We start from the raw sequence: 25,984 nt of genomic DNA, 5'->3' as shown, positions 1-25,984 counted from the left end.
TCCTACTCTGAGAGTGCTTCAGATCTTCCCTCCGTGATGATCATCTGCTGTAATCTTTTCATTTCTTGATCTAGAGCATTTTGTGCTTGGAAGATATTGCCAAAGGTAAGTTGATTCCATTGCTTGATATTTTTTTAAGATTTTTGAGTTTTTGTTGGAATTGATACATTTTTGAGCCATCCGGAGGTTTGAAACTTTTCCAAACCGCATTTATCAGGTTGATGAAGTCTGGATGCGTCAACCAGAATGCTTCAAAGCAGAAAGGCCACCGTGTAGTGCTTCCCGGTCTTTGCCATTGGAGCGATATTGGCCAGTGATCTGAGCCTGTGAGAGGTAAGATCGAGGCCGAGAAGTCTCCTCCAAGATGGATTGCATTGTCGGAAAGCAAAAATCTATCCAATCGAGAGGCAATTTGATGTGTGCCTACTCGTTTGTTATTCCAAGTGTAGATTCCATTGTTGAATGGCATATCTATGAGCCAGTTGTTTTGGATGAAATTTTTTAAATGAATGCTTTCATTATCCAGTTTGGTCCTGCCTCCTCTTTTTTCTTCCAGCTTAGTAATCATATTGAAGTCTCCTCCTGTAATCCAGAGTGGATGTGTTCTGTTGGAGTTGATCAAAGATAAAGTATTCAATATGTCTATCTTATGCATTGCCTCCCGGGGAAGTAGACATTGGTTAGGTGACCATGCACATTTGTCCCTGTTATATGAAAGGAGGCTTGAATGAAGTGCTTACTCGCATGAATGTTGGTAAGCGTGATAGCTCATTCGTCCTAGACTATTGCAAGACCTCCTGAAGCTCCTAAGGCATCCACTACTACTGCTTGACTACTTGGCCATGCTTTTACAAGGGTTAGACCCAGTGTTGTAGAGTTGCATTTAGTTTCTTGCATGAAGAAGACTTGGGGTTTCTCCTGTTGAATCATGTTTTTTATCATTCTGTATTTCCTTGGGCTATTAAGCCCTCTAGTATTCCATGAAGTGAGCTTCATGATTCATTATTGGGTAGGGGATTGTAATACTTTGTAAGCTTGGAATATCTTCCCAATTCCACCAGCATTTCCCCAATGCGGATGGTTCTTTGAAGATCCGTTTTCCTTCCTCTCTTTTTATTATCTTTAGGAATGTTTTTGCCATCCCATTGACTTCTAGGCTGAATGCCCAGGGTTCTTTGCTGTTGTGCTCTGGAAAGTATAACTTCCAAGTTTTCCAACTATCTTTCTGGGATCTTGTCACATTCTTTTTTTCTTGCAAGCTTGTTCTAATCCAGGTATGTCCAGATCTCCAATATATATGCTTTCAAGCTCCTCTTCCATGTGCTGGGCTTCGCTCCTTTCCTTTGTTGTTTCTGTTGCAGTCGTGGTTTCTTGCTGCACATTGTCGACTTCCATGCCCTAAGATTTCCATACCGATATCAACCTGGGTGAGGAAGTGGTGAGATCTATGGATTGCTTAAGCTTTTGGGGTTGCTTTAAGCTAGTGGGAATGAATTGTGATGACAGCTTAGGCGACTCCTTAGAGTGTGGCGGATTCTCATTGTCATTCGAATCTGCCTGGGTTAAGATCTCAAAGCTATTGTTGGTGCATGGCATGGAAGTATTGGCGGAAGGCTTGTTATGGTTTGAAACGGGTTTTTTTTTGTTCTTTTTGCGGTTGCTGACCTTGGTAAATCCATCCAAGTTAGTTTTATCTAAGGATGAAGAGGTCGGAGTGTTCGGAATTGATGGGCAGTCACGAAAGAGATGGCCAAGGGCATGACATTTTCTGCATCGAAATGGGACATGTTCATAATCTATTGATTGAATCCATTCAAAATCATCATGATATAGACTTACCGCATCTGGAAGAGCCTTGCTTAGATGCATATAGACACAAATGCGGGTGTAGGAAGTGTATCTTCTGAGTTTTGTCTCCTCCGCAATTTTGATGAATTCCCCCAGTCCATTTCCAATATCTTGCATTGAATCTTCATCCCAGTACTCCAATGGAAGGGAGTAAAGACGAATCCATACTGGTGCCCAACTTAGATCTTCTTTGTCCAGGTTGAATCTTTCAATTTAGTCTCTTAGATACAGACCAACAGCATTAAAAAGTATGGTCCTCCATCAAGTACTCTGTTTCGATCTTCTATACAGTTGAAAACTGCTGTAAAGAAGCCCTTAGGCCCCAACTGCAGGGTAATGTGCCCTTTTGGTTTCCATTTGGCTGCTATCCATCCATGCAAAGCTTTCTCTGTAGGCCAAAAGCCTATAAATTTCCCTATTAAGGCATGATCCTTCATGTATTGGATTTGGGTATTGATTCTTTGACTTGGGAGCTCAATCTTAAGTCTTTCAGTTGCAACAAGCTTACAAGTAGTTGAAGTTGCTTTGGAAGCCGCATTTCTATCTGTATTGTCTGTTTGTATCTCAGGCTCCGTTCCCGCTTCTTCCTGGGCCTTTTTCCTAGTATCTTCTGTGTGCATCTGAATGTTCTATGGATCGTTGGGGGGAGGCATCGTATCCTCCCCCTGGGGGGTGTCCATGATTTGTGCGCTATTCCTTGTCGTTTGGTGTTGTTTGTATTGCTGGTGAGCTGTGATAGAGACGCAGTGGTCTGTGCAAGTCTATCGTTGCAGGTCTGACCCAAACCCTAAACCTCCATCGATCCCTCCCTGAACGCTCGTCCTGAAAAAACATCAGCCCATAGATCCTTAGAGTAAGAGGGTCACTCTCAATAATCTTATGGCTTCATTACTTTTAAAATGAAGATGAAAGTTACACTTTTATATATCATAGATTTTAAGATGACCATGATTTTCAACATAAAAGAAGCCTAATGAAAATTTATTTTTTCCTTATTATTTCAAAAGTTGAAAGCACAAATGCATCTTTGATTTACCATGTAAAAGTTTCTTAAAGAATGAGAAAATTTATCATAATCTAACTGTCAAACTAGCATTGAGGACAACCATGAATGGTTGCTATTCGCCGGAATGTCCGATAACTCATTATTGTTATTCAAAGAAAACCACACCACCTGGAATGACCAAGTAGTGGTCCATAAGGAAACATGCTTCACTCATACCAAGTAATAGTCCATAAGGAGACATGCTTTCACTTATACCAAATGCTTATAAGTCTTTACCAGATACCTCCGAATTTTGTGGTGTTAATCGAACCCTAAATTATTAACCTATTCTCTTATGTGAGAAAGACAAACTCCTAACCACACCCATTAACATGTAAAATTAATTAATTGGCTTTTCACCATCTTTTTAATAAAATAAACTTGTTTTAAATATATTTTTCAATATGGATTTGTCGTTGTTATTCGAACGACATTTCCGGAGAATAACGAGTCCTCCGCAGCTGGTGGAATTTGGATTTTTCGGGATTTGTCATAATAGAAATTAGAAGTTAGATCACGCATGAAAGCGCGTGATGGCAACTTTATGCGAAGTTTGAAATTGATGGAAAATTGGTTTTAATTATGGTTACTACGTTTAAAATCAAAATTTATATTGAAAAAATTAAATAATAAATTTTAAATTTAAATGTAAAATTTTTAGTTCTTTTTGTTTTTTATTATGATTTTTCCTAAAATTGACTTCAAACTTCAATTCCGACAAATTTCTATTAAATTTCATATCAAAATCAAAAAACAATCGAAATATAATTTATAATAAAATAGATTACGCGGAGATAAAAAGTCAGATGAAAAATTTTCTTTCCGAAAAAGTTAGAAATTATACGCTACCCCGCAAATTTCATATCAAAATCAGAAAATAACCAAAACATAATTTATAATAAAATAGAATCCGCGGAAAAAAAGAGTCAGTTGAAAAAATTTCGTTCCCGAAAAATTAGAAAGTATACCCTACCCCGCATGATGTTGAAACCCTGGGCTTCGAAAATGGATGCAGCAAGGCTCTATTTGACAATCAAGCCTTTTAAAGACGTTTCCAGACTTGATTTGTTGAAGAACGAAAAAAATTAAGTATACCCTACCCCGCATAATGTTGAAACCCTGGGCTTCGAAAGTGGATGCAGCAAGGCTCTATTTAACAATCAACGCTTTTTAAAGATGTTTCCAGAATGGATAGGTTGAAGTTAATAATATAAGGATGTTTGGTAATATAAAGTTTTTTTTTTTTTTTTTTGGGTTAAAGTTGAAATTTTGTTTATATTGATTAAAGAAAATTAAATAATTATATAAAATATTTAAATAATGTGTTTATAAAAGAATTTGCAAGTGAAAAATTAGATCTTTCTTTACTCAGATTTTGCAGGTGAAAAAATTAGATCTTTCTCTGCTCAAATTTTGCAGGTGAAAAAATTAGATCCTTCTCTGCTCAAATTTTGCAGGTGAAAAAATTAGATCTTCTCTGTTCATGTTAGATCAGTGTTTAAAATAGATCTATACTGATATATTTTACAATCTTCCTCTCATGATACCTACCCCGCATGATGTTGAAACCCTGGGCTTAGAAAATGGATGCAGCCAAGCTCTATTTGGCATTCAAGCCTTTTAAAGATGTTTCCAGACTTGATTCCCCTACCCCTTATGATGTTGAAACCCTGGGCTTCGAAAATGGATGTGCCCAGGCTTTATTTGACATTCAAGCTTTTTAAAGATGTTTCTAAACTTGATTCGTTGAAGCTAGTAATATAAAGCTGTTTAGTGTTGGTCATTAAAGTTGAAATTTTGTTTAGGTTAACTAAAATAAAATAAAAAATAAAAATCTAAAAAATATATAATTATACAAAACATTTTAAATAATATTTCGTCATAATAAAATTTAACATTAAAAAATTAAATCTCTCTGCTCTACTCTGCTTTAACCATCAATATTTAAAATAAATGTATACTGATCTATTATAATCTTCCTCTCGGTAAAAAAAACTAAACTAAATATGATTATTCAGAACCATCAATATTTAAAATAAATCTATACTAATATATTAAAGTCTTTCTCTCGTGAAAAAGCTAACCTAAGAATCGCAATTCAGATATTGCTAGGGCTGCAAAATCGAACCGTGACCGTGGAGAATGCATTGACTACATAATTCTTTTTAGGTTTCCGTTGAATTCTTTACCTGTACATCACCAAATAATTCACAAATCCAGTCAAATTTTCATGCGATTCACCTGAATTTGCTAACTATATAATAAGATAAATTTCCTTCGGAGCAAAATTTGTCTCTGAGCTATCCAAAGCTGATTCCTGCCATTACAGAAACGGCATTGTATTTGCAGTGAGATAAATCCAAATACGAAGTCAGGAATCCACAAAAACTAATCCAGGGTTAGCTAAGCAAAATATTTAATTCCTGAAATTTTGTTACAGGTTACAATTTTTAGCATTTCCTTCGTAGCAAATTTTGTCTCTGAGCTATTACAGAAACGGCATTGTATTTGCAGTAAGATAAATCCAAATACTAAGTCAAGAATCCACAAAAACTATTCCAGGGTTAGCTAAGCATAATATTTAATTCCTAAAATTTTGTTACAGGTTACAATTTTAAGCATCTCCTTCGTAGCAAGTTTTGTCTGTGAGCTATTACAGAAACGGCATTGTATTTGCCGTTAGATAAATCCAAATAGTAGCTCCAGAATCCTCAAAAAACTAATCCAGGGTTAGCGAAGCAAAAGATTTTATTCCCAAAATTTTGTTGCAGGTTCCAATTTTAAGCATTTTAATATATGCTATGAGATTCGAATCATAAAATGAGTCTCGACCATAAGCATATAAGACTGGTACGGTACTCAAGAAATGTACTCTCATATATATAAAAATATTTACAAGGCAATTTATATGAATTTTCTGGCAGACTCTTGGAATCGTTGAGGGTCTATCTTACCCATATTAGATTTTATTTAGACAAAATATCTGACTATGTACATAAAGAAAGCCAATCTCATTTATAAAATTAACATAAGACTAATATAAAGCCCTTTCTTTTTTTAAATCATATATATGATAATGTATGATTTAACTAATTAAATTAAACAATGTAAACATTAATATTAAATATATTAATTTAAAAATTCAAAAACAAAATATATAATTGATTTAGTATATTGACTTTTAATATGTTTTTTAATTATTTTAATTATTTCTTTATAGATCACACACAATTTGAAGATAGCAATGTAATATTATTTTTGTTCATTTTCAATAAATAGAAAGAAAGAAAGAAATTATTTTAACAGTTATGAGGCTAAAGATAGCCTATGGGACAAATTTCTTTTTCATCAGTTTGATGTATTCGGTCATTTTTTTGTGAAGCTTCAAAATAAATGCTCATAGCTTCTAGACAAACCCCTTGCTAAATAGTACTTATTCAAAAACATTTTTTTAAGAATTCCTCTTCCATAGATTTATATTGATTTATCCTAACTTTTCATAATGTGTATAAATCTAAATCACATATAAATGGCAAACCACTTTTTGTAATAATGTTTTTAATATAATAAAGAAATTGACGATTATAAATTATGATAAATCTCAAATAATTTTTTATTCATTTTTAATTATTATTATAGATTTGTTTTAATTTTCATTAAAATTAATATCAAAAAATAAATTAATATAACTTTCTAAATTTAATTAATGTAGTAATATGTGTAATTATGGAAATGCAATTGAAGGATAATGAGTAGAACTACTATAGCTATATAAATTAAATAATTAGTAAATGCCTATCATTAATCCATAATAAGCATCAAAACACTTCATCCTATATCTCACTTTACTAAAATATAAAAAATCATAAAAATTAACTAAATTACAACTTTATTTAAAATTATAATCATTATTATTATTAATGATAAAAAAAATAATATATAAGTTAAATATATATATAACAATATTCTTAACCATAGAGATTCATCGTCTTTTCATTATCCAGATTCTTAACTTATAAATAAGATTTTTTATAATATCATGTGCTAATATAAGGCTTTATAAATACTACATGCCCAAAAAAATATAACTCATTTCATATGAGACTTGTTCATATTAATTTTTTTAATGAATTGAATTAAAAGGGTAAAAAAGGCATAACTACTTTGGAAATAAATCTTAGCTTTTGATTTTTGTATGCTAATAAGAATATTTTAGAATATTCTATGGAGGTTAAATCCCTGCCATCCACCTAATAATAATGGATAATTAAATTAAAAATATAGAAGACATATTCCAAAACAAGCATGCCTATTGACATAATCCTATCAATTTTTTTTGTTTTTTCCACAGGTGGGAAAACCTATCATAACTCAATTGTCAAACCAACAATGAGGACAACCATCTCTAGTTGTTATCTCATCACCGTATTCGAGGAAACCTATCCTAACTCAATTGTCAAACCAACAATGAGGACAACCATCTCTAGTTGTTATCTCATCACCGTATTCGAGGAAAACCACGCCACCTGGAATAACCCGCTCGAGGTCCATAAGGGCTAGGCTTTCACTCTTGCCACATGCCTTTGGATCTTGGGTCGTTAACCTGTTTCCTTAGGTTGAAGGAAGACACAAACTTGAAAAATCAAAACAAGTTATATTTTTAGATTGATAAAAAAATAAGTTATTTATTTTAAAAAATAAATATTAATAAAAAATATTACAAATATATATGTTAAAAATTAAAAATTATAGATTTGATTTTTTTAATTTTTATTATATTTAAAAAAAGATTAATGAGTTAAATTCATTTGATATTCTAATGGAGAAGTTAGATTAGTATAAATCTATCTTAACTTGAAATGTATCAATCAAATCTCTCATAACACAAACTTTTTTTTAGTATATAGCTTAAACAAATGTTTACACCTAGAGAAATTTGATTCTTCTCAATTCTTGATAAATCTGAAATAATGAGCTATTTATATTTATAGAAATCTCACATCTCTCTACATAAGAATATTTTTATTTAATTTTATTAAAACTTTGATAATACATATAATTACATAAATATGTGTTTGGCATTTTTTTGCACATATTTTACAATGTGAAGAAAACTGCCAAGCACATATTTATGTAATTATACCGGGCTCCTATGGACATTCACTTAGAAAATTAGTTTATTATAAATATATAATTTCTCTATATTTATTGATTAAATTTAAATATTAAGTTTATTAATTTTTATATGTCTATTAATTTTAATTTCAATTTATATGCTTATTTTAATATGTAATATAATAGTTATGAATATAAAACATACTTTAATTTATGTAATAAGATGTATCTTAATTTATAATTATTATTCATATTTTATATACTTCTTTCTCTAAGATATATATTTTTATTTTTAATTATATGTTTGTTTATTAATTTTTTTAATTGTTCAATTATTTATTATTAAATATTATAGTTATGAATTTGAATAATTTTTTTTTAAACTCGAGCTGAAAATATATTTGCTATTATTATTTTAATTTGAACTCAAAATATATTTAATTTCATCAAATCTCTATTGGGAGACAAAGTTATACAATCATTACAAATTTGTGTTCGTACCCAAAGTGGTTAGCTGCACTATACTAGACAAAACTATAACATGTAAACCAAAATTGCTCATGCATTACATTAAGGTACTACCACTAACTTGTAAATTCTCCAGGAGGCTCCAAAAGATACTCACAAAAAACAAACATGTACATAACATGGACACAACTTATTTAGCCAATTCATTGGGGGACAAGCCCTAAAACTGAGTGAACAACATTATCTACTTGATGATTAAGACACTCAGAGCAATGGACACATTTACTACCAAAGTTGGCCACTTCTTGATTGACCTTGAGGTTAAGATCCTCCAACCTCCCTCGTAGCTGAGTGGACTCGTCTTCCTTGCGAATTACCCTCACATGTAATTTGATGATGGCTTCCGCAATTGTGGTGGAGGAACTAGCATTGAGTTGTTGTTTTTTTACAATTTGTTTTATTTTATGATGCATGGAGGTGAAAATATCCTCAAGACCCTAAAAGACGGTGCCACGAAACATCTTTCACAGAATCCATAATGAGCCCACACTGCTTACTTCCTGAGCAAGAACCTTGAGTGGCTAGATGAGGGTACCACACCTATAGATCAAAGGCTTTTCCAAATCAAGGGTGGGTGACATGTAACCCCTCCACACATAAGATAAATAAGAAAATCCTACCAGGAAAACCAAATAGGATAGAGAGTCCCCCCTTGGTGCTTTTGAAAGACACACTAGAGGAGTAGCGTCCAAATTATTGATGAAGATGGGCTATGAAGGTAAAGGGTTAGCAAACATGCATAAGGCATAGTTGAGCCAATTGTTGTTGAGGAAAGGCCTAGGTATATGGGTCTTGGTTATGGACAACATGATGGAGAATGCTCCAAAGCCAAGGAGGCACATGAAGGTGTTCCAAGAAGGAATTTCATTACATGTTCATTACCTCAAGTTTGTATTCATGAGGAATGAAAAAGTTTTATACCCACTTTGCAAGAAGATGCTCATAAGCATACAACTAGTGGAAATGGAAAACAAGAGGATGTTGAAAGCTCAAAGGTCCACGCTTGAGCAAGAGGCTCATGATTAGCCTTCATTCTAAAATCATGACATGAGCAACATGTTAATACTGGAGGATGATGGAATCAAGAAGCGAAAGTGGACAAAAATGCCAAAAAAAATTGTAGCCATTGTAGACCATTTGATGTGTTGACGCTAAGAAGCGAAAGAGATGGAAAATGCATTCTTCCAGATGTGGAATTTGGAACCGTGGAGGTAAAAGAATGGTCATTTCTTTTCTTGTTATTACTGATATTGGAACTCATTGTTGTAGTTCACTCATATGGGCTTAACTTGGAAAAGTGGTTTCCAAGGAGAAGCTTGCATCGAATGCATGTGTTGCAAAGGAGGAACATGATTCTCAGTGGGAAGGCCATTAGTCAGCTTTCCAAGCATCGAGGGATCGCTTTGGTACAACAGGGTGTTTAATCAACAAGAAGCCAGTAAGTGTTGGATTGGGTTAGCAACAAAAGGAAAACATTGGTTGAAGTGCCAAGCCATTTGCAAGGCAAGGCATGTCAGTGAACCCAAGTGGTTGTCATGGAGATTTTTCCAGGTAGAATTAATTGATAGAACTTGGGAAGGAGAAGAGTATTCAAGTATCATCAGATAACCAACTTTTGTGGGTCAAAAATCCTGTTAGTGGGAAGGAGTGATCAGAATTTGGATTAGGGGCAAAAATTTGCTCAAAAATAAAAGTTCTCAGAATCGCTCAAAACCTAAACGACCACGTCCGTCTCAACAATATGATCCCAACGCAACTCGTTTCACTCAAAACAGAGCTCGTATGAGAAAGATAGAGACTTCTGTTCGCTTTGTCAAACATGCAAAATTTTGGGTACATGTTCACTAGGATGCTGACTAGGCATCCGTACAACCCAGTGAGTAAAAAGAAAATTCCAAGGAATATTCTTTGGACTATTCTCGGAATATTCCCACAAGTGGCTCAATAAGATTGTGACAAGTGTTGGCATATTATTGGTCAAGTGCATTTGAGGTGAATCAATGAGAGGCTGACACGTGGCAAGCTCGGAGGTTGCCATGTGCCCTCTCAAAGGTCGGGTAAAATTTTATTTGGGAGGCCAGTGAAGTTGAACCCACAACCTCACCCACATAAGCCTCACGCTCAACTGTTATGCCACAACCATTGAACTTAACCTATATGTGGTGGAAGGTCTATGTGATGGAAGGTCTATTTAAAGTTTAAGTGCCGACGAGTTTGGGGGAGGAGAGGGCCAACCCTGCGGGCCAACGTCCTCCACATGTGACCAACACCTCAAAACCAGGAGCCAGTGCTTAATGCTAACCGCGCGCTTAACGCGCTAAGTGGAGTTTTATGCTAATTAAACCATGTTTATCCCATTAATTAAGCGCAGATTAACTTGGTGGTAGTTTGGCAAGTTCGACAAATCCGACATTGCTCCATTTTTGGTGGGGTTAACTGGAGTTTCTCTAGATTTGGTGGAGTTTTCCTAGAGAAAACTGAAGAGGCCATAACTTTTGCAATTTTTGACCAATTTTGGCTTAGAAAGATTCATTCCGAGATAATTTAGATGCTCTGAACACAATGAAACAGGTTGCAGAGGCAAAAAGACACTTCTGTACGTGATTTTGCTACGTTGAATTTTAAGGAAGCCTAGGGCCACCAGGAGAGGAGGTCAAACCTAGATCAGCTGAAGTCCAATTGCAAAGCTTGGATAATCATTTTTGGGGTTTTTGGGTCTTCTGAATCCAATGGAGCAGGTTGAAAGGCCATTGGAGCACTGTAGGTGCATGTGATCAGAGAATTGACCATTAATCCAAAGAGAGCCTATCCATTGAAGCACGTCCAAGGAGATGTAGCCCAGGAAAATTTTGTGTTATGAGTTGCTGTGTTTTACTTCTCTGCAATTTACTTGTTGTATATGTGTTTTAAACATCTAATTAACCTCATAAATTTCTCATAAAAGACATTCAACACTTACACATAATTCCTCACATTTTGTTTAATTTGAGATGATCCTAAACACATTTTTTTAATACTTATGAGGGAGCTTGCATAGCATTAACAAGTTTGCCCAACATTCAGATCACATTTCAACCACTCTTTTGCCAATAATACCCCCTCATTGTCAAGGCGGTCTACCTTCCAATTGTTGTGTTGATGGACATGAAATAATGCTTTCATTTTAAATCTTTCAAGGGTATGATAGATCCTTTTGATAATTACTTGAAGATTAATATTTGGTAGGAGGGAACTTATAAGAATTGTCGAGTCTCCTAGGATTATGATGTCTTGAATACCTCATTTTGCTACCAAAAAGAGACCCTATAGAAGTGCATGTGCTTTTGCTTGGTTTTTGGTGGTAATTCCTAGGTTTAAGCATAGGAATATTCCTCTTGATCTACAGTGTGATAAATTACCCCCCTCCCAAGCATTCCTATTGTCCCTGTATTATTTAAATTTGATTTATTGTACTATGCATATGATGATTTTTTCTAAAAAATTGTTTGTAATTATTAATAAAAATAAAATTGCAATATAACAAATTGAATTGAATTTGATAGATTTTATTATTTTTTACCTTTTTAATTGAATCATCATTATTATTATTAGATTTATCTCCTTATCTTATGCATTATTGCAACATTTCCTCGTACTTGATTCTATAGTATTAAAAGTGCATAATAAATGGTCAAACTTAATATTTTCACTAAGTCAAACTACATAAAATAAAATAAAAATAGTAAAAATTAATATAATGTAATGTAAATATTTTAACTGGATTAAAAAAACCCTTATAAAAATAAAATAATAAAAAAAATAAAAATGGCGAATGGCATTGACTCATGGTATTCATGTGGAATATAGCCTATTTAAAGGGGGAAATTAAACCATCCTAGATCAATCTTAACTGGAATCTACCTAGGGCCCAGAGGATCAAATCTCTTAATATGCAAATTTTTTTAGAGTGAAAAGAGATTTGATCTTCCCCTCTACGTGATTAATAGATCCGAAATTAAGATAGATTTAAATTGATTCTATGTAAAAAACAACTAAATAAGAAAAACATTATCTACTCATAAAATTTATAAAAAAAATCTAATATTTAATCTTAATCTTAAAATGTATATATAGTTTAAAAAAATTTATATAAATAATTATTAATTATAATTTATATATAATTATTTTAAAATCTAATAATTATAATAATATACCAATATACATTTATTTGATATGAATATATTTAATTATTAATATATAATATTTTAAAAGAGGAAAAACCATTAGAAAAACTTTTGCCATTATTCATATATTTCTTTTTCATATTTTATATATATCACCTTTTAATTTGATCTTTCTTTATTTTTAGCATTGTTCTACCTTTTTTTCTCTATTTATCCATGGAATGATATGAATATATTTAATTATTAATATATAATATTTTAAAAGAGGAAAAACCATTAGAAAAACTTTTGCCATTATTCATACATTTCTTTTTCATATTTTATATATATCACCTTTTAATTTGATCTTTCTTTATTTTTAGCATTGTTCTACCTTTTTTTCTCTATTTCCAATTTAGCCATTATCTTTTTGGCATTTCTTTATGTTTTTTTCTATATTTAACATTTTCATTGATAACAAAATTTAAATCTCTTTTCCAATAAAATAATATAAAAAAAAACATTTAATATATTATAAAAATATTAATTTATATTTATACAAATAAATAATAATTATTATCAAAACATAATTAATAAGCAAAATTAAAAATAAATAAAATAAATTAAAACCCAAATTTAATTCAATATTAATTCTCTATTTTTTATTTATTAAATTTGTAATATTTTTTCATTCACTAATCTAAACTAATTTCTAATTTAAAATTATTTTAAATTTGTAATCATTCATAATTTTAGAATTTTAATATTCAATAAGCTAAAATTTATAATGGTTAAAATTATCAAACAATTAATACAATCCCAATACTTCACCTCCAACCATTTCAATATATAGTAAAAAAAAAACCTAACACCTAAAATTACCTGACCAGGCAAGCTTAGACCAACCATAGAAAACTATTAGGTCTTGTGATATAGAACTTTTTATAAATATTATATAGAGTCTTTGTTTTTCTCCGCAGTCAATTCAACCGTTCATACCAGTAAACTCTGAGACATCTCGCTGCGTCACCACCAGGAACGAACCTTCCATTTTCAAGAACAGAACTGCCACGAAAACCATTTTTTTCCTGAAAGTCCACTCGCTTATAGTTAGGCGCGTTTGTGGACTCGATCACAGAATTATCCGCTCATCAGAATTATCCGCTCATCATTGAATATACATTTACTCTGATATAACTTGTTCGCTGCCATCTCAACGACTCGGTAAACTTACAGGTTTTTTTCGTTGACAAAGTCCCTTACCAAACTCCTTCCCCTGCCCTCACACCAGTGCCATTCATATCCATTTAAAGCCCATTCAACCTGCAATGCATTCTCCATTCAATAATTAATTTCCCAGAGAGTTCTCTGCACAAAATCGATTCTGAATTCTTCAAGGAGTCCGACATTTCCGCACTTCGATCACTGGTCTGTGATTTTGCCGTTCAGGGATGAGCATCGGCGCTCGGCTTTCGCATCAGGATCGGGAGATGATGAATCGGACGGATTTCTGAGCGAAAAATAAATTAAGAATCAAGAAAATCAAGAATCAAGAAAATCAGGATTGGGAGATGATGAATCGGACTGATTTCTGAGCGAATTATAAATCAAGAATCAAGAAAATCCCAGCAGGATGCGGCAGGAATCGTTCCTGGGCCGATCAGGGAACAGAGGAATGAACACAACCGCCTAGAAATGCAATGGGCAACACATGCGCGGGCGCTGCCCTGAGCAAGAACGGATTTCTACCCGCGCGTTTCTACAGATTCTGGCGATCAGATGGCGAAAATTCCAGCGAATTCGGTTCCGAGCGTCAGCAAGAACATGAACACCAGCATAACAATCCGGCAGCAGCGGACGGTGGAGATAGCGCCGCGGTCTGCAAACCGCCGGAGGCCGTGGTGATAATCCCAGAGGTGCCGAAGCCATCGATACCGACGGAGGAGGAGCCCGTGAAGCCTCCCGAACCGCAGCTTTCTTCCGTCATGAGACGAAGCAACAGCACCAGCGTGGCACCCGCTGGCGGGGGCTTTTCCGTTTTGCAGCGGAAAACGGAGCTCCTCAAGAATCTGTACTCGGTAGGTCGGCGGCTGGGCCAGGGCCAGTTCGGGACAACGTACCTGTGCATCGAGAAATCCACGGGGAAACAGTACGCTTGCAAATCGATTGCCAAGCGGAAGCTGACGGCCGAGGAGGACGTGGAAGACGTCCGGCGAGAGATTCAGATAATGCACCACCTGGCCGGACACCCCAACGTGGTGACCATCAAGGGCGCCTACGAGGACATAACCTCTGTGCATCTCGTCATGGAGCTCTGCGCCGGTGGCGAGCTCTTCGACCGGATTGTCAAGAGGGGCCACTTCAGTGAGCGCAAGGCCGCCGATTTGACCAGGACGATCGTCGGCGTCGTGGAGGCCTGTCACTCACTGGGAGTCATGCACCGGGACTTGAAGCCAGAGAATTTCTTGTTCTTCAACAAAAGCGAGGATTCCCCCCTCAAGAGCATAGATTTTGGGTTGTCCGTCTTCTTCAAACCAGGTTGGTTGATTTCCTAAACACCCATTTCATCAATACAACATCTCGTCCAATGTTCAAATTGCATTTAAAAACCATCTAAATCTAGGTCTGACATGCGCCTCTGGATGTTGAAGCTCAAAGGTGGAATTAGAAAGATTCTCCAAAAGTAACGCAAAAATACTCTTCCCGGCAGAATCAGGGGATAATTTAAATTCTGCTTGATTCAATGTATTTTTCGCTTTTCGAGGCATTTGGGTCAATTCAGAGACCTCACAAAACCTCTGTGTACACTCCTAAACTACGAGTCACCAAAATTTATGCCAGAATCGTTCTCCAGGAATAGGTCGGTTTTGAATAATATTTATTCTACGCCAGGCGCTAGGTTGCATATTTGAGGAGTTGCAGTCCAAAAACTTCCGCTTGGCTTTTTTCGTGAAGTCAATATATACATCCTCAAACTTTTAAACCTCTGCGTGCATATTAAATTCCGGGCCTAGATGGGTTTCTGCAATTGTTCATAATCAATGAATTCAATTCAGCGTCTAGATTCACCGCATTATTTTACACATTTATCTGTTCCCCACCGAGGCTATCTAGTGCATCTCTCTTCTCTAATGACTAAATGATTACAAAAATTGCTGATCTTGTTTCAATTAGAACAGCAGGATTTGCAATTTGTTTTTAGACATGGCAGAGATAACAACCACAAGCTAAAGAGATTTCTCAAGACATGACTCCAAAACGCAGAGTGGAGTATTCTATCACATCAACCAAGGATTTGAACACATTTACCCCAACCTAGGCTGTCTAATGACTAAATGAATACAAAATTGTATAGCTTGTTTGAATGAGAGCAGCAAGACTTGCAAATTATAGACATCATATAGATAACCACCATGAACTAAAGAGGTCCCTCAAGGCAGGACATCAAAACCACCAGCAGAGTCACGGAGGATGCTATCACATCAGCCGAAGTAATTGCACCCATTTACCCCACCTAGGTTTTATAGTGCATCTCTCTTCTCTAATAACTACATGATTACAAATAAGTATAAAAGAGCAGGTCTTGTTTGAATTACAGGAGCAAAACTTGCAATTCTTTTAGACATAACATAGATAACAATCACAAGCTAAAGAAGTCTCTCAAGGCATGACATCAAGATTCAAAACCACCAGGAGAATGAGGGATTGATGTTATCCCATCAACTCAATGAAATGCACCTATTTACCCCCACCTAGGTTGGTTGTATAGTGCATTTAGCTTCTCTAACAATTAAATGTACACAAAATTGCAGGGCTGGTTTGTATTAGAGTGGCAAGACTTGCCATTATAATAGTCATTGCATATATAGTAACCACAAACTAAAGAGGGTCCCTCAAGGCTTGACACAAAAACCACAAGAAGAATCAGGAGAATGCTATCACATTAACCTAAGACTTGCACCAATTTGTCCCCACCTAAGTTGTATAGATAACAATTATTATAGATTTTGCATAGATAACAACTATTATAGTCTTGCAATTGTGGTCTCAACTCTCTCTTTGGCTTCTTGTTGTTATCTATGTGATGTCTGTAATAATTGTAAGTCTTAGTACTATTGTGGCATGTCCCATGATTTGGATTTTGTTCCACATTGATACTCTCCTTCTATTAGCTGCTATGCAATTAAGGACCAGAATCTTGCAATCCATAAGCTGATGGTGTCTACACATGTGACCTAAGGCAGGCTCAAAGATCCACGACTCATCCAAAGAGAGGTTTGTTCTTTTCATTTTCTGCTTTATGTCAGTATTTGGCAGTTTTGTGGTTCAAACTTCAGTTCACCAAATTTCAATCGATGAAGAGCTGTTGTAACTTTCTCATCAACTTTGCACCAAAAAATACCTCAAGCTCTTGCACTTTGCAATTCTATATTTTATTCACCAAATAGATGGACTGGGAGAAGGCATTTCTAAACATGATCATCGTTCTCCACATGCCTGCTGCCACTTCACACCCTTTGTTTTCTTCAACTGTCATGTCTTTCGGGGCTGGAATAATTTAATCCATAAGCTGATGGTCTTTCCACATAAAGATCCAGGAGCGGGCTTAAAGAGGGGTTTGTTCTGTTCATTCTCTGTTGGATCTTATTTTGAAGATCAGTGATCCAATCCATAGAATTCCATTGTTGAAGGGCTATTTTTATTTTAAGCCGGTGATTTCAGCACTCAAATGTAGCTCTATGCTTCTTAGGCATCTGCATTCTCATGTTGCTCACCAACTTGCACACATGCTTCACAAAATGCCCAGATGGAAGATCTTTTGTATTTTGTAATCATGCATTTAATTTTTCTGAAGGCAAGTTAGGAGGAGGCAGTTTCTAAGCGTGGTTTCAGTCAGAAACTGTGGTTTGCCAGGAAATCTGTTTTATTTGTTTATTTGTTATTTCTTTAATTTAAATTTTTGTTTTGGTCTCCAAAAAATGTTGACCTTTATGTGGCCAATACATAGAAAATAATACATTGAGTAACTATACATCACTACGTCAATGCATGAACACGCAGGTTACCCCTTCCTACATAAGCGAGGAGAGACCGCTCTGGCACCGATTTTGAGTCTGTATCCTTTTTGAAGAACCCTATACCTGCTGTAAACTGTATTGCCTCTGGTCTGATATGAACTCCGAATTTTCGCATGTGGAGTGGAATGACTTTTCTATTAAAAGCATCCCTGCATCGCCTTTTGACAAGAAGGAAATGCCAGTAAATCTTATGTCCTAATGCCTTTAACTGTCCACATATCAGCCATTCATTTTCAAAAATGACCCCGAAGGCTTTGCAAGGAAATTGCGTAAGAGAATAGATATAGGAATCAAAAGAAATTGTAATTTCAAAGACTAGGTAAACCAGTTAATCTGAGGGACGTTGATATCTCAGTCATTTTTTCCCTGAAGACCTTCAAGGCATTGAGGTCTAGACTACATACTACACATGCAGATACAGTTTCATTTTTTAAGAAGCTTCTGATGTTTGTCTACTTGATTTCTACATAGGAATTTAAGTTATGACACTACTGGTGCCCTTTTTCCCGGAACTACATCTAAGCTATGAATTGTGACCCTAAAACATTGCCGAGGCTTAAACTTTTTTGTCCCTGAACTCACAAATATAAAATATGGGTATTTAGATGCCAAAGATGCTAGTGCTTTTACTGATTTCCTTTTTTAGTTCTCACATCTACTTCAAGTGACTCATGAGATTGAAGCCCTTGGAATAATTTAAGTGAATTTGAAATGCTTTTAACAATAGGATCTTTGGGGAAGCTGCTTTCTTTCCAAGAGTTATTGTAGGCAGCCAGGACCTATGTAATGCGTGGAAATGGTTTCTTCCAGTGGATTGAGTTCACATTGACATCTGCATTGTTATACCTAAAATGTTAATGGGATTTTAAGCGGTTGAAGTTGGAGGAATGACCCATTAAGTAAACTTTCAGTATGGTTGTAAAGACAATTTTGAAGTTTCTTGTAAGTAGACATGGATAGTGACAGGAAAACTGATCATTGAGGTTTTTTTTTATATTAGATACAAATCCCACTTTTCTTTTTAGTGAATTGAGACACCCCCACCCCCAAAGTTTCGAAACTTTTTCAAGCTGTTAGTAATTTGAGGTGGATTCAATAAACATAGTATCCTGTTATTATCTTTTGGTTCATGGGAAGAAATGCTCTGTGTAGCATTGAATTGCTATCATGCCATGGCTTCTAAATTTTATGTATGTGTAGTATACCTGATGAAGGGATAATAGTATTGATAGATTACTAATAACAATGATGATAACATTATTAATTATAGGTCAGTTATAATGATGAGTTATAGTGTAAAACTACATCCTTAGGGAAAACTACAACAGGTCTTACGTTGTAAGAAGTCACCAAGTTTGGAGTTATTTGCTTTTTTTTCTCATTTGGAGTAATCAAAATATTAACTTATCTGTTCATTAAATTAACATTTTGCAATTCAATCAGGTCTTACATGTCTTGATTAATGTTAGAGGGAAATGAAAAAACCTTTATTCAATCTCATATTTGCTTTTCCTGCAATAGAGTCAAGACCAACCCACCCCTTTGAAGATAATTTTCTTCACTTGTCCTTCCAATGAAGCCTTACATACATTTTCCTCTCCCCATTGGTAAAAATTATTATGTGTATTTTGTTCGACACAGTGCATGGCTCTAAATTTTGCAATTCAATCAGGTCTTACATGTCTTGATTAATGTTAGAGGGAAATGAAAAAACCTTTATTCAATCTCATATTTGCTTTTCCTGCAATAGAGTCAAGACCAACCCACCCCTTTGAAGATAATTTTCTTCACTTGTCCTTCCAATGAAGCCTTACATACATTTTCCTCTCCCCATTGGTAAAAATTATTATGTGTATTTTGTTCGACATAGTGCATGGCTCTATCTTTCAACAATGCAATTTTGTTTTCTAATCTATTATTAAGCCTATTCCTCAAAATGAACATTCATCGAGTATATGATTTTGTCTGCATTTCAGACACTGATTATTCCCATTATAGGCTGTTACTCGAAATGGAATAGTGAATCTCTTTGGAAAGCTACTTAAACCTACTAGATTATAGAGAAAGAAAAGAGTTTCAGACTGTAGGACACTCTCCATCATATTGTTGGTTATATCATGTCCCTTGCAAATAAGTAACTTATTCTGTTTTATATGAATTAAAACAAAATTTGCAGTATTACTGAGATATTGATCTACCATTTGGAACATCCTGCTTAGACAACTAGAAAGTAAGATGCTTTCAGAATAAAGTAATGGTGTTTATGGGAATGCAGTCATGAATATGTAACCATCTTAGGAATTATAAACCATTTAATTGCTCTTCCAAATCTGAGATTGAAATGAATCACAAAAGTTAAAACATAGCTGGTTGAGGAAGCTTTCGATACAATAAATTACAGTAAATGTAGCAAATTGAAAAGCCAGATTTTCAATTTTCATTTTATTCATATTATGATTTATCTCGGTGTGCATATGATTACTAACATTTTACCTTACATCAATATTGCACTAACAGGCATGGGGAAATTAAACTCCCTAAACTCTTAGAAGAAAATTATGTATTTATTTTGCTCTAAGAGCACCGCATCATTTTTTTTATCATAACTTTACAGAGCCATACACTTCATTGAGCCATGCGTTTCTTTTTGGCAGGAGAGACATTTAGTGATGTAGTTGGTAGCCCTTATTATGTAGCTCCTGAGGTTCTGCGCAAACATTATGGTCCTGAAGCTGATGTGTGGAGTGCTGGAGTCATTCTCTACATTCTACTGAGTGGAGTTCCTCCATTTTGGGCAGGTAAGGTGGTTGACTTATAATATTCCTTCAAGCACAATGGATGAAACTTTGGAGCTCAAGGAGCCATACTCATCCCTATTGTATAAATGTTCTTCCATGCCTTCAGAAACCGAACAAGGGATCTTTGAGCAGGTCCTCCAGGGTCAACTTGATTTCTCATCAGAACCATGGCCTGCGATTTCAGAAAGTGCCAAGGACTTAATTAGAAAGATGCTTGTTAGAAATCCTAAGAAGAGATTGAAAGCACACCAAGTCCTATGTAAGTACATTTTGTTTAGAACAAGATAAGTGTTCACAGCAGCAGAAGCTGTAGTGAGTCAGAGTGACAAATCATAGCATTTTAAGTGATCAAAACTTGAAAGATGAAGTTTTTGTAAAAGTTCATTGCTTGAACAGAGGATGCTTTACTGATATGGTTGAAGCTTGTCTAGGTTGCATTGAATCTCTTGTTCTAATATAGAATTATTTCCCAACTACTTTATGATCCAGGCCACCCTTGGATTCAAAAGGATGGTGTTGCTCCAGACAGACCTCTTGATTCTGCAGTGTTATCTCGATTGAAGCAATTTTCTGCAATGAACAAGATTAAAAAGATGGCTTTGCGGGTAAGATTCTATCATGGTTGCCGATTTATTTTAATTACTTGCAGGAGTTACATTTAGGCTCTCCTGTGCTAGGTGTAAAATAACTGCTGGGAAATAAATTTGAGGCTGTTTTGCACCTACTGTTATGAAGGATAAATAATGTTTTCTTAAATTAAAGTATAATGTGTGATGAAAAAGCTTGGTAAAGTATCTTTGCAAGTACTTTAAACAATGGTGGAAATAGGAAAGATGTAAACATCTTCAACCATATTTACCCTTAGCAGAGTTCTTTATGTGTTACTGTGAGAAATTATAGAGAAGTATAACTTTGTTTATATCAGAATTTATATATCTGCTAAGTGGCCTTTATTCAGCTTTTCACTTTGTCGCCCTGTTATGGCCTGAACACAATTGTCTTGCATTCTACAGTAAGGTTTAGAAATCTATTTAACACTGTACCTAGTTGTGATCAAATTCAGCTGAAATATTGGATTCCCTGGTTTGAGGTCAAAGATGTCAAGTGGTACATTGATTCAATCTTAATACAACTTTTCCCTCAATATCATTGCCCGGAACGGTTTTTGAATTTAAACAATAAATATATATTTGCATATGCTGCTTTGTCCAGATAATGATGTGAGTTTCGTCTTGTTTCTTGACCATTGCATGTCTGTACAGTGAAAGTCCGTGTTCAGTAGCTTCATGCATTTCTGCACAATATATCTAGTATGATAATTTTGAGTACACGACAATAAGAATTCGAGAAGCATCCGAGCTTTCACAATTTTAGTGTTTGATAAGAGTGATATCTGATGAAAATTGTTGCCTATTTCAGGTTATAGCTGAAAGCATGTCGGAAGAGGAGATTGCTGGTCTAAAGGAGATGTTCAATATGATAGATACAGATAACAGTGGCTCAATCACCTTCGAAGAACTCAAGGAGGGTCTAAAAAGAGTTGGTTGTGATCTCATGGAGTCGGAGATTCACCAACTCATGGAGGCGGTAAGTGTCAATAGCTGTGGATTGCAACGAATCTCATATTTAAATACACAAAATTCCGTCTTCTCTATTTTGTTCCCTTTTGAGAAGCCTATGGCTTGGATATTGTCACCACTTGTTCTTGACAAATCTATTTCCTTGGATACTGTTAGGTTTCAATAATGTTTTCTTATCAGTATCATAATGAATTTGGCAGGCTGATGTAGACAATAATGGTACTATAGACTATCGAGAATTTGTTGCAGCTACTTTGCATCTAAACAAGGTTGAACGTGAGGACCATTTATTTGCTGCCTTTGCCTACTTCGATAAAGATTCAAGTGGATATATTACTCTTGATGAACTACAACAAGCATGCCATGAATTTGGTATTGAGGACTTTCAGCTTGAAGAAATGATCCGAGAAGTGGACCAAGATAATGTAAGATTGTTTCTTGCAAAGCACCCAAACCTGTATGTTGTTGTCTTAGCATATATTCTATTTAAATTAAATGCATCATGTACATTTCTCCACGTTGGTGTGCAAGAACATCTTTCCTTGAATTTGTGTCTGTGGATTCCAAATTTTGTCTTAGAATCCTCTATTCCTTCAGACTGCAATTTTCACTGTTTCTAAAGGTCATATTGAGCATAGGAAGACTGAAAAAATGTTTGAGGATGCAAGTAATTGGAGTTTCAAATGAAAAAGTTGCTCTACTTTTTTTTGGAAGGAGTAATAATGTGTATGTGAGTGTTTTCATCAAAATCCCCAACATTTGATAAAGAAAGAATGTGCCAAACACCTTGTTCTTCCTATTGGAATTCTGCATAAGATGCAGTATGCCATTTGTGTGTAATGGATGAAAACCTTCATGTATTGTTCAGAACAACTTTAGTGGTTCTGATGATAATGTATTTTTTCCCAGAAACAGATGAGAAAAGTTCTGATAAATCTGTCTTCGGGCCGCTTCACACTGGCTGTTAGAGGCTAGAAGAGATTAAGGAAAGTGATATTGCAAAACAATGTATGACAGAAATAACATAGCTTGAGAAATGAAATTATATCAATGTCCACAAATGACCAAATTAGGTCAATGGGATTCAAATGAACAGCAAGTAATGACATAAATACAATGAGTGCCCAAAGCATCCTGTCCAATGAATACAAACTAAAAGCAAACAAACTAAAAACTACAAATATGCACTAGTAAGTTCAACTTCAATCTGCACAAGTTTTTTGTTAATAGAAACATTAACAGGGTATGTATAAAGCCCTCAACACTTAATGAACACGGCCTTTAGGATGTAGACCTTACTAAAGCATATAGAATCTGCTAAAAATAACCAACTAATGAAGCTATTCAACTTCTAAATTTTTAGGGCTGGTATATATGAAAACCTGTGTTTTTTTGACATCATCTATTAGCAATCTCGTTCCTCACACGTCGCTGAAATGTTGTCATTTCATAGAATTTAGAAACATGCCGCTTCATTCTCATAGAATTTAGAAACATGCTACTTTATTCTTATTTTTTATGTCCTATTTCTTTTTAGCCTTGCATCTTCCTATTTAAAGTCTCCAGTACTAGGCTGGGAACATTCTTAAAATTGCTGGAAATGACTCCCACTTGATTTGCATCCCAGTTAAGTGGCACCAGGCACATTTTCATGGCATTCTGAGAACAATCTTTACTTGAGCATGAAATTGTTGCAGAAGCTGCTCTTCTTTCTGATGGATAGTCTAGCTTTTGACATTCAAGCAACACTATGAACAAGAAACTTGTTTCATTATTGGCTAGATATAGGTATTGCTTTCTTGGATGTTCTTCAGTATTCCTGGTGCAACCTTTCAGTTTCTTCTTCTTGGAAGAACTATCTTTATATTCCATATAAGATATATACATGTTTTGGTTCTTGGGGGATTCATAGACAACAAGGCTCAAATCCATTACAAGGATATACTCCTTATGAGCTCAAACATGTCTCATGTGAGAACTGAACCTGGGTGGGAGGATAACAACATTTCTTCCAACAACCTGGGTTACATCCACTTTCTTTCAGCTTCATTTACATGATTTGAAATTTATGATTATGGTGAGAAAAACATGTTAGGTTAGAATTGGATTCTATTTTTAGGAAATTTCCTAAAATTTAGTGGCTTTTACCTTCCAATTCAGAATATAGTACACCATGTGAATGTCCGACTATCATGACTTCATTTTTTCCGTCTTTGGTTTCTTAACTTCGTCTAGCAATCAATATTAGACAGTTTTACAGGAGTTTTTTTTTATATTAGTTGACATGCTCTTTTTTATGAATTGCAGGATGGGACTATTGATTTCAATGAATTTGTAGCAATGATGCGGAAAGGGAATAACATTTTTGGGAGAATAACCACACGAAAAAGTACAAGTGCTGAATTACTAGATTCACTGAGATATGGTTAAATTTCACCAAGGAGCCCTTTGTTGTCATTTTGACACATATTTTTACCCAGCTCCATGTAATTAGTTATCATGCAAAATTTTCCACAATAGTTATTTCTCTGTATTTCACACAAGTGATAGGAAGTGATGTTTCCCTTTGTTGAATGTAAAGTTTTATTGTTATGTTGAACATGTCAGTTCAATTTTCCCTTGATACAATAAAGAGATGCTGAATATTCATGAATTGACTGCATTCGACTTACAACATTCCCTTGTGGCTGCAGTGTTCTGCCTTTCATTGTACTTTGGGCTTGAAGGATTTATTTATAAACCAGTGGATCGATAAATTGTAGATCTTATTATTATTTTTCTGTATCTGTTAGAAACTCTCAAAGAATTGCTCCTGTGTATATAAAAGAGGTAACTAGTTGTACGGTTAAATTTGGGAGATCAAATCATTCCATGCTTATACATAGGGCACCAATAGGAGCAATTGATTATGTATGAAATAAGATTCCGTTGGCTTGGAGAAAGAAAATTACGGTAAAATAAAATGATGACATGGATGGCTCATGCAAATATGTTGTCTACTGTGGAAGGAAGAGTATTGCATGAATAAAAATGTTACAGCATTAATTACAAAATCAATGGCTCTGATGGATGTAGACCCCTAATAGTTTAGCAAACAACCTAAATGGCAGGAATATATGTTTGGAGCAGGTTTTAGATTAAAATGCTATCGTAAACCTACAACCGTTTCCTGTGGGTAGGATTGCCTTGAGGGTGCAATTTGTAACAGTCCAAAGCAAATACCATACAACAAAATCAAGTTGCAAGTATAGAATGCAGCTGTAGTGCTGATGTCAAAAGCAAACTGATCAACGGCTGCAGTAGACGTGAATGCTGCAATGGCAGATTGTAGACACGAAAGTGAGGCACAACGTTAAGTTGCTAATGGTACAACTTCGAAAGGTGAAAAGATGGAAGCCAAAACATTATAGTTCTGGGGTGAAAATTTGACATGCTTTGTGTCACGGAAAACGTCTTCTACAGATGGTAGCATATAATAGGAAATATAGGCGATGAGGAAGATGAGAGTTTACAGGGTAAGTAATAGAGCTTACAGAGCAAGTTGCTCTGGAGGTGGCATAATTGTTAATTCTATTAGTACATGGTTGTTATACTTGAATGGGGTTTACACAATTCTTCTGCATCTGTTTTGGCTTTAGAGCAACAATTATGGCTCAATAAAGGATTTGTCTTGAATGGGAAAGGAGAGGAAGGTGTATTTGAAGAGCTAGAAGATATATGGACGACAAGTTTGGAAGAATTTAATCTAGGTAGACTGAATGGAACATTATTGAATGAACACTACATTGTTGTAATCGATTGAGACTTCCGTGACTTCCCGTGTATTTTCATTGGATGCACAACCTTATTT

General features: G+C 34.9%; 1 protein-coding gene across 1 annotated transcript; it reads left to right on the top strand.

The window, feature by feature from the left end:
* Positions 1-13,697: 13,697 nt before the first annotated feature.
* LOC149230162 (calcium-dependent protein kinase 26-like) lies at positions 13,698-24,609 on the top strand. Its single transcript, XM_089378875.1, has 7 exons — positions 13,698-15,216; positions 20,411-20,554; positions 20,661-20,813; positions 21,044-21,159; positions 21,974-22,141; positions 22,335-22,559; positions 24,442-24,609. Exons 1-7 carry the CDS (start codon positions 14,379-14,381, stop codon positions 24,562-24,564), a joined length of 1,767 nt encoding a protein of 588 aa, XP_089235001.1. The 5' UTR covers positions 13,698-14,378; the 3' UTR covers positions 24,565-24,609.
* Positions 24,610-25,984: the final 1,375 nt, after the last annotated feature.

The sequence above is a fragment of the Pinus tabuliformis genome, chromosome J (genome assembly GCF_031772625.1).
Source record: "Pinus tabuliformis cultivar Carrire ecotype Pingquan chromosome J, CPIR1, whole genome shotgun sequence".
Classification (NCBI taxonomy): domain Eukaryota; kingdom Viridiplantae; phylum Streptophyta; class Pinopsida; order Pinales; family Pinaceae; genus Pinus; species Pinus tabuliformis.
The sequence above is the reverse complement of the archived record's forward strand: the minus strand, read 5'-3'. Positions and strand labels throughout refer to the sequence as shown.

Bases quoted from the DNA above. Each gene is read 5' to 3' on its own strand.
- LOC149230162 (XM_089378875.1), top strand. From the start codon at position 14,379: ATGGGCAACACATGCGCGGGCGCTGCCCTGAGCAAGAACGGATTTCTA. The intron at 15,217-20,410 runs GTTGGTTGATTT...TCTTTTTGGCAG, and splicing joins GTCCGTCTTCTTCAAACCAG to GAGAGACATTTAGTGATGTA. The intron at 21,160-21,973 runs GTAAGATTCTAT...TGCCTATTTCAG, and splicing joins TTAAAAAGATGGCTTTGCGG to GTTATAGCTGAAAGCATGTC.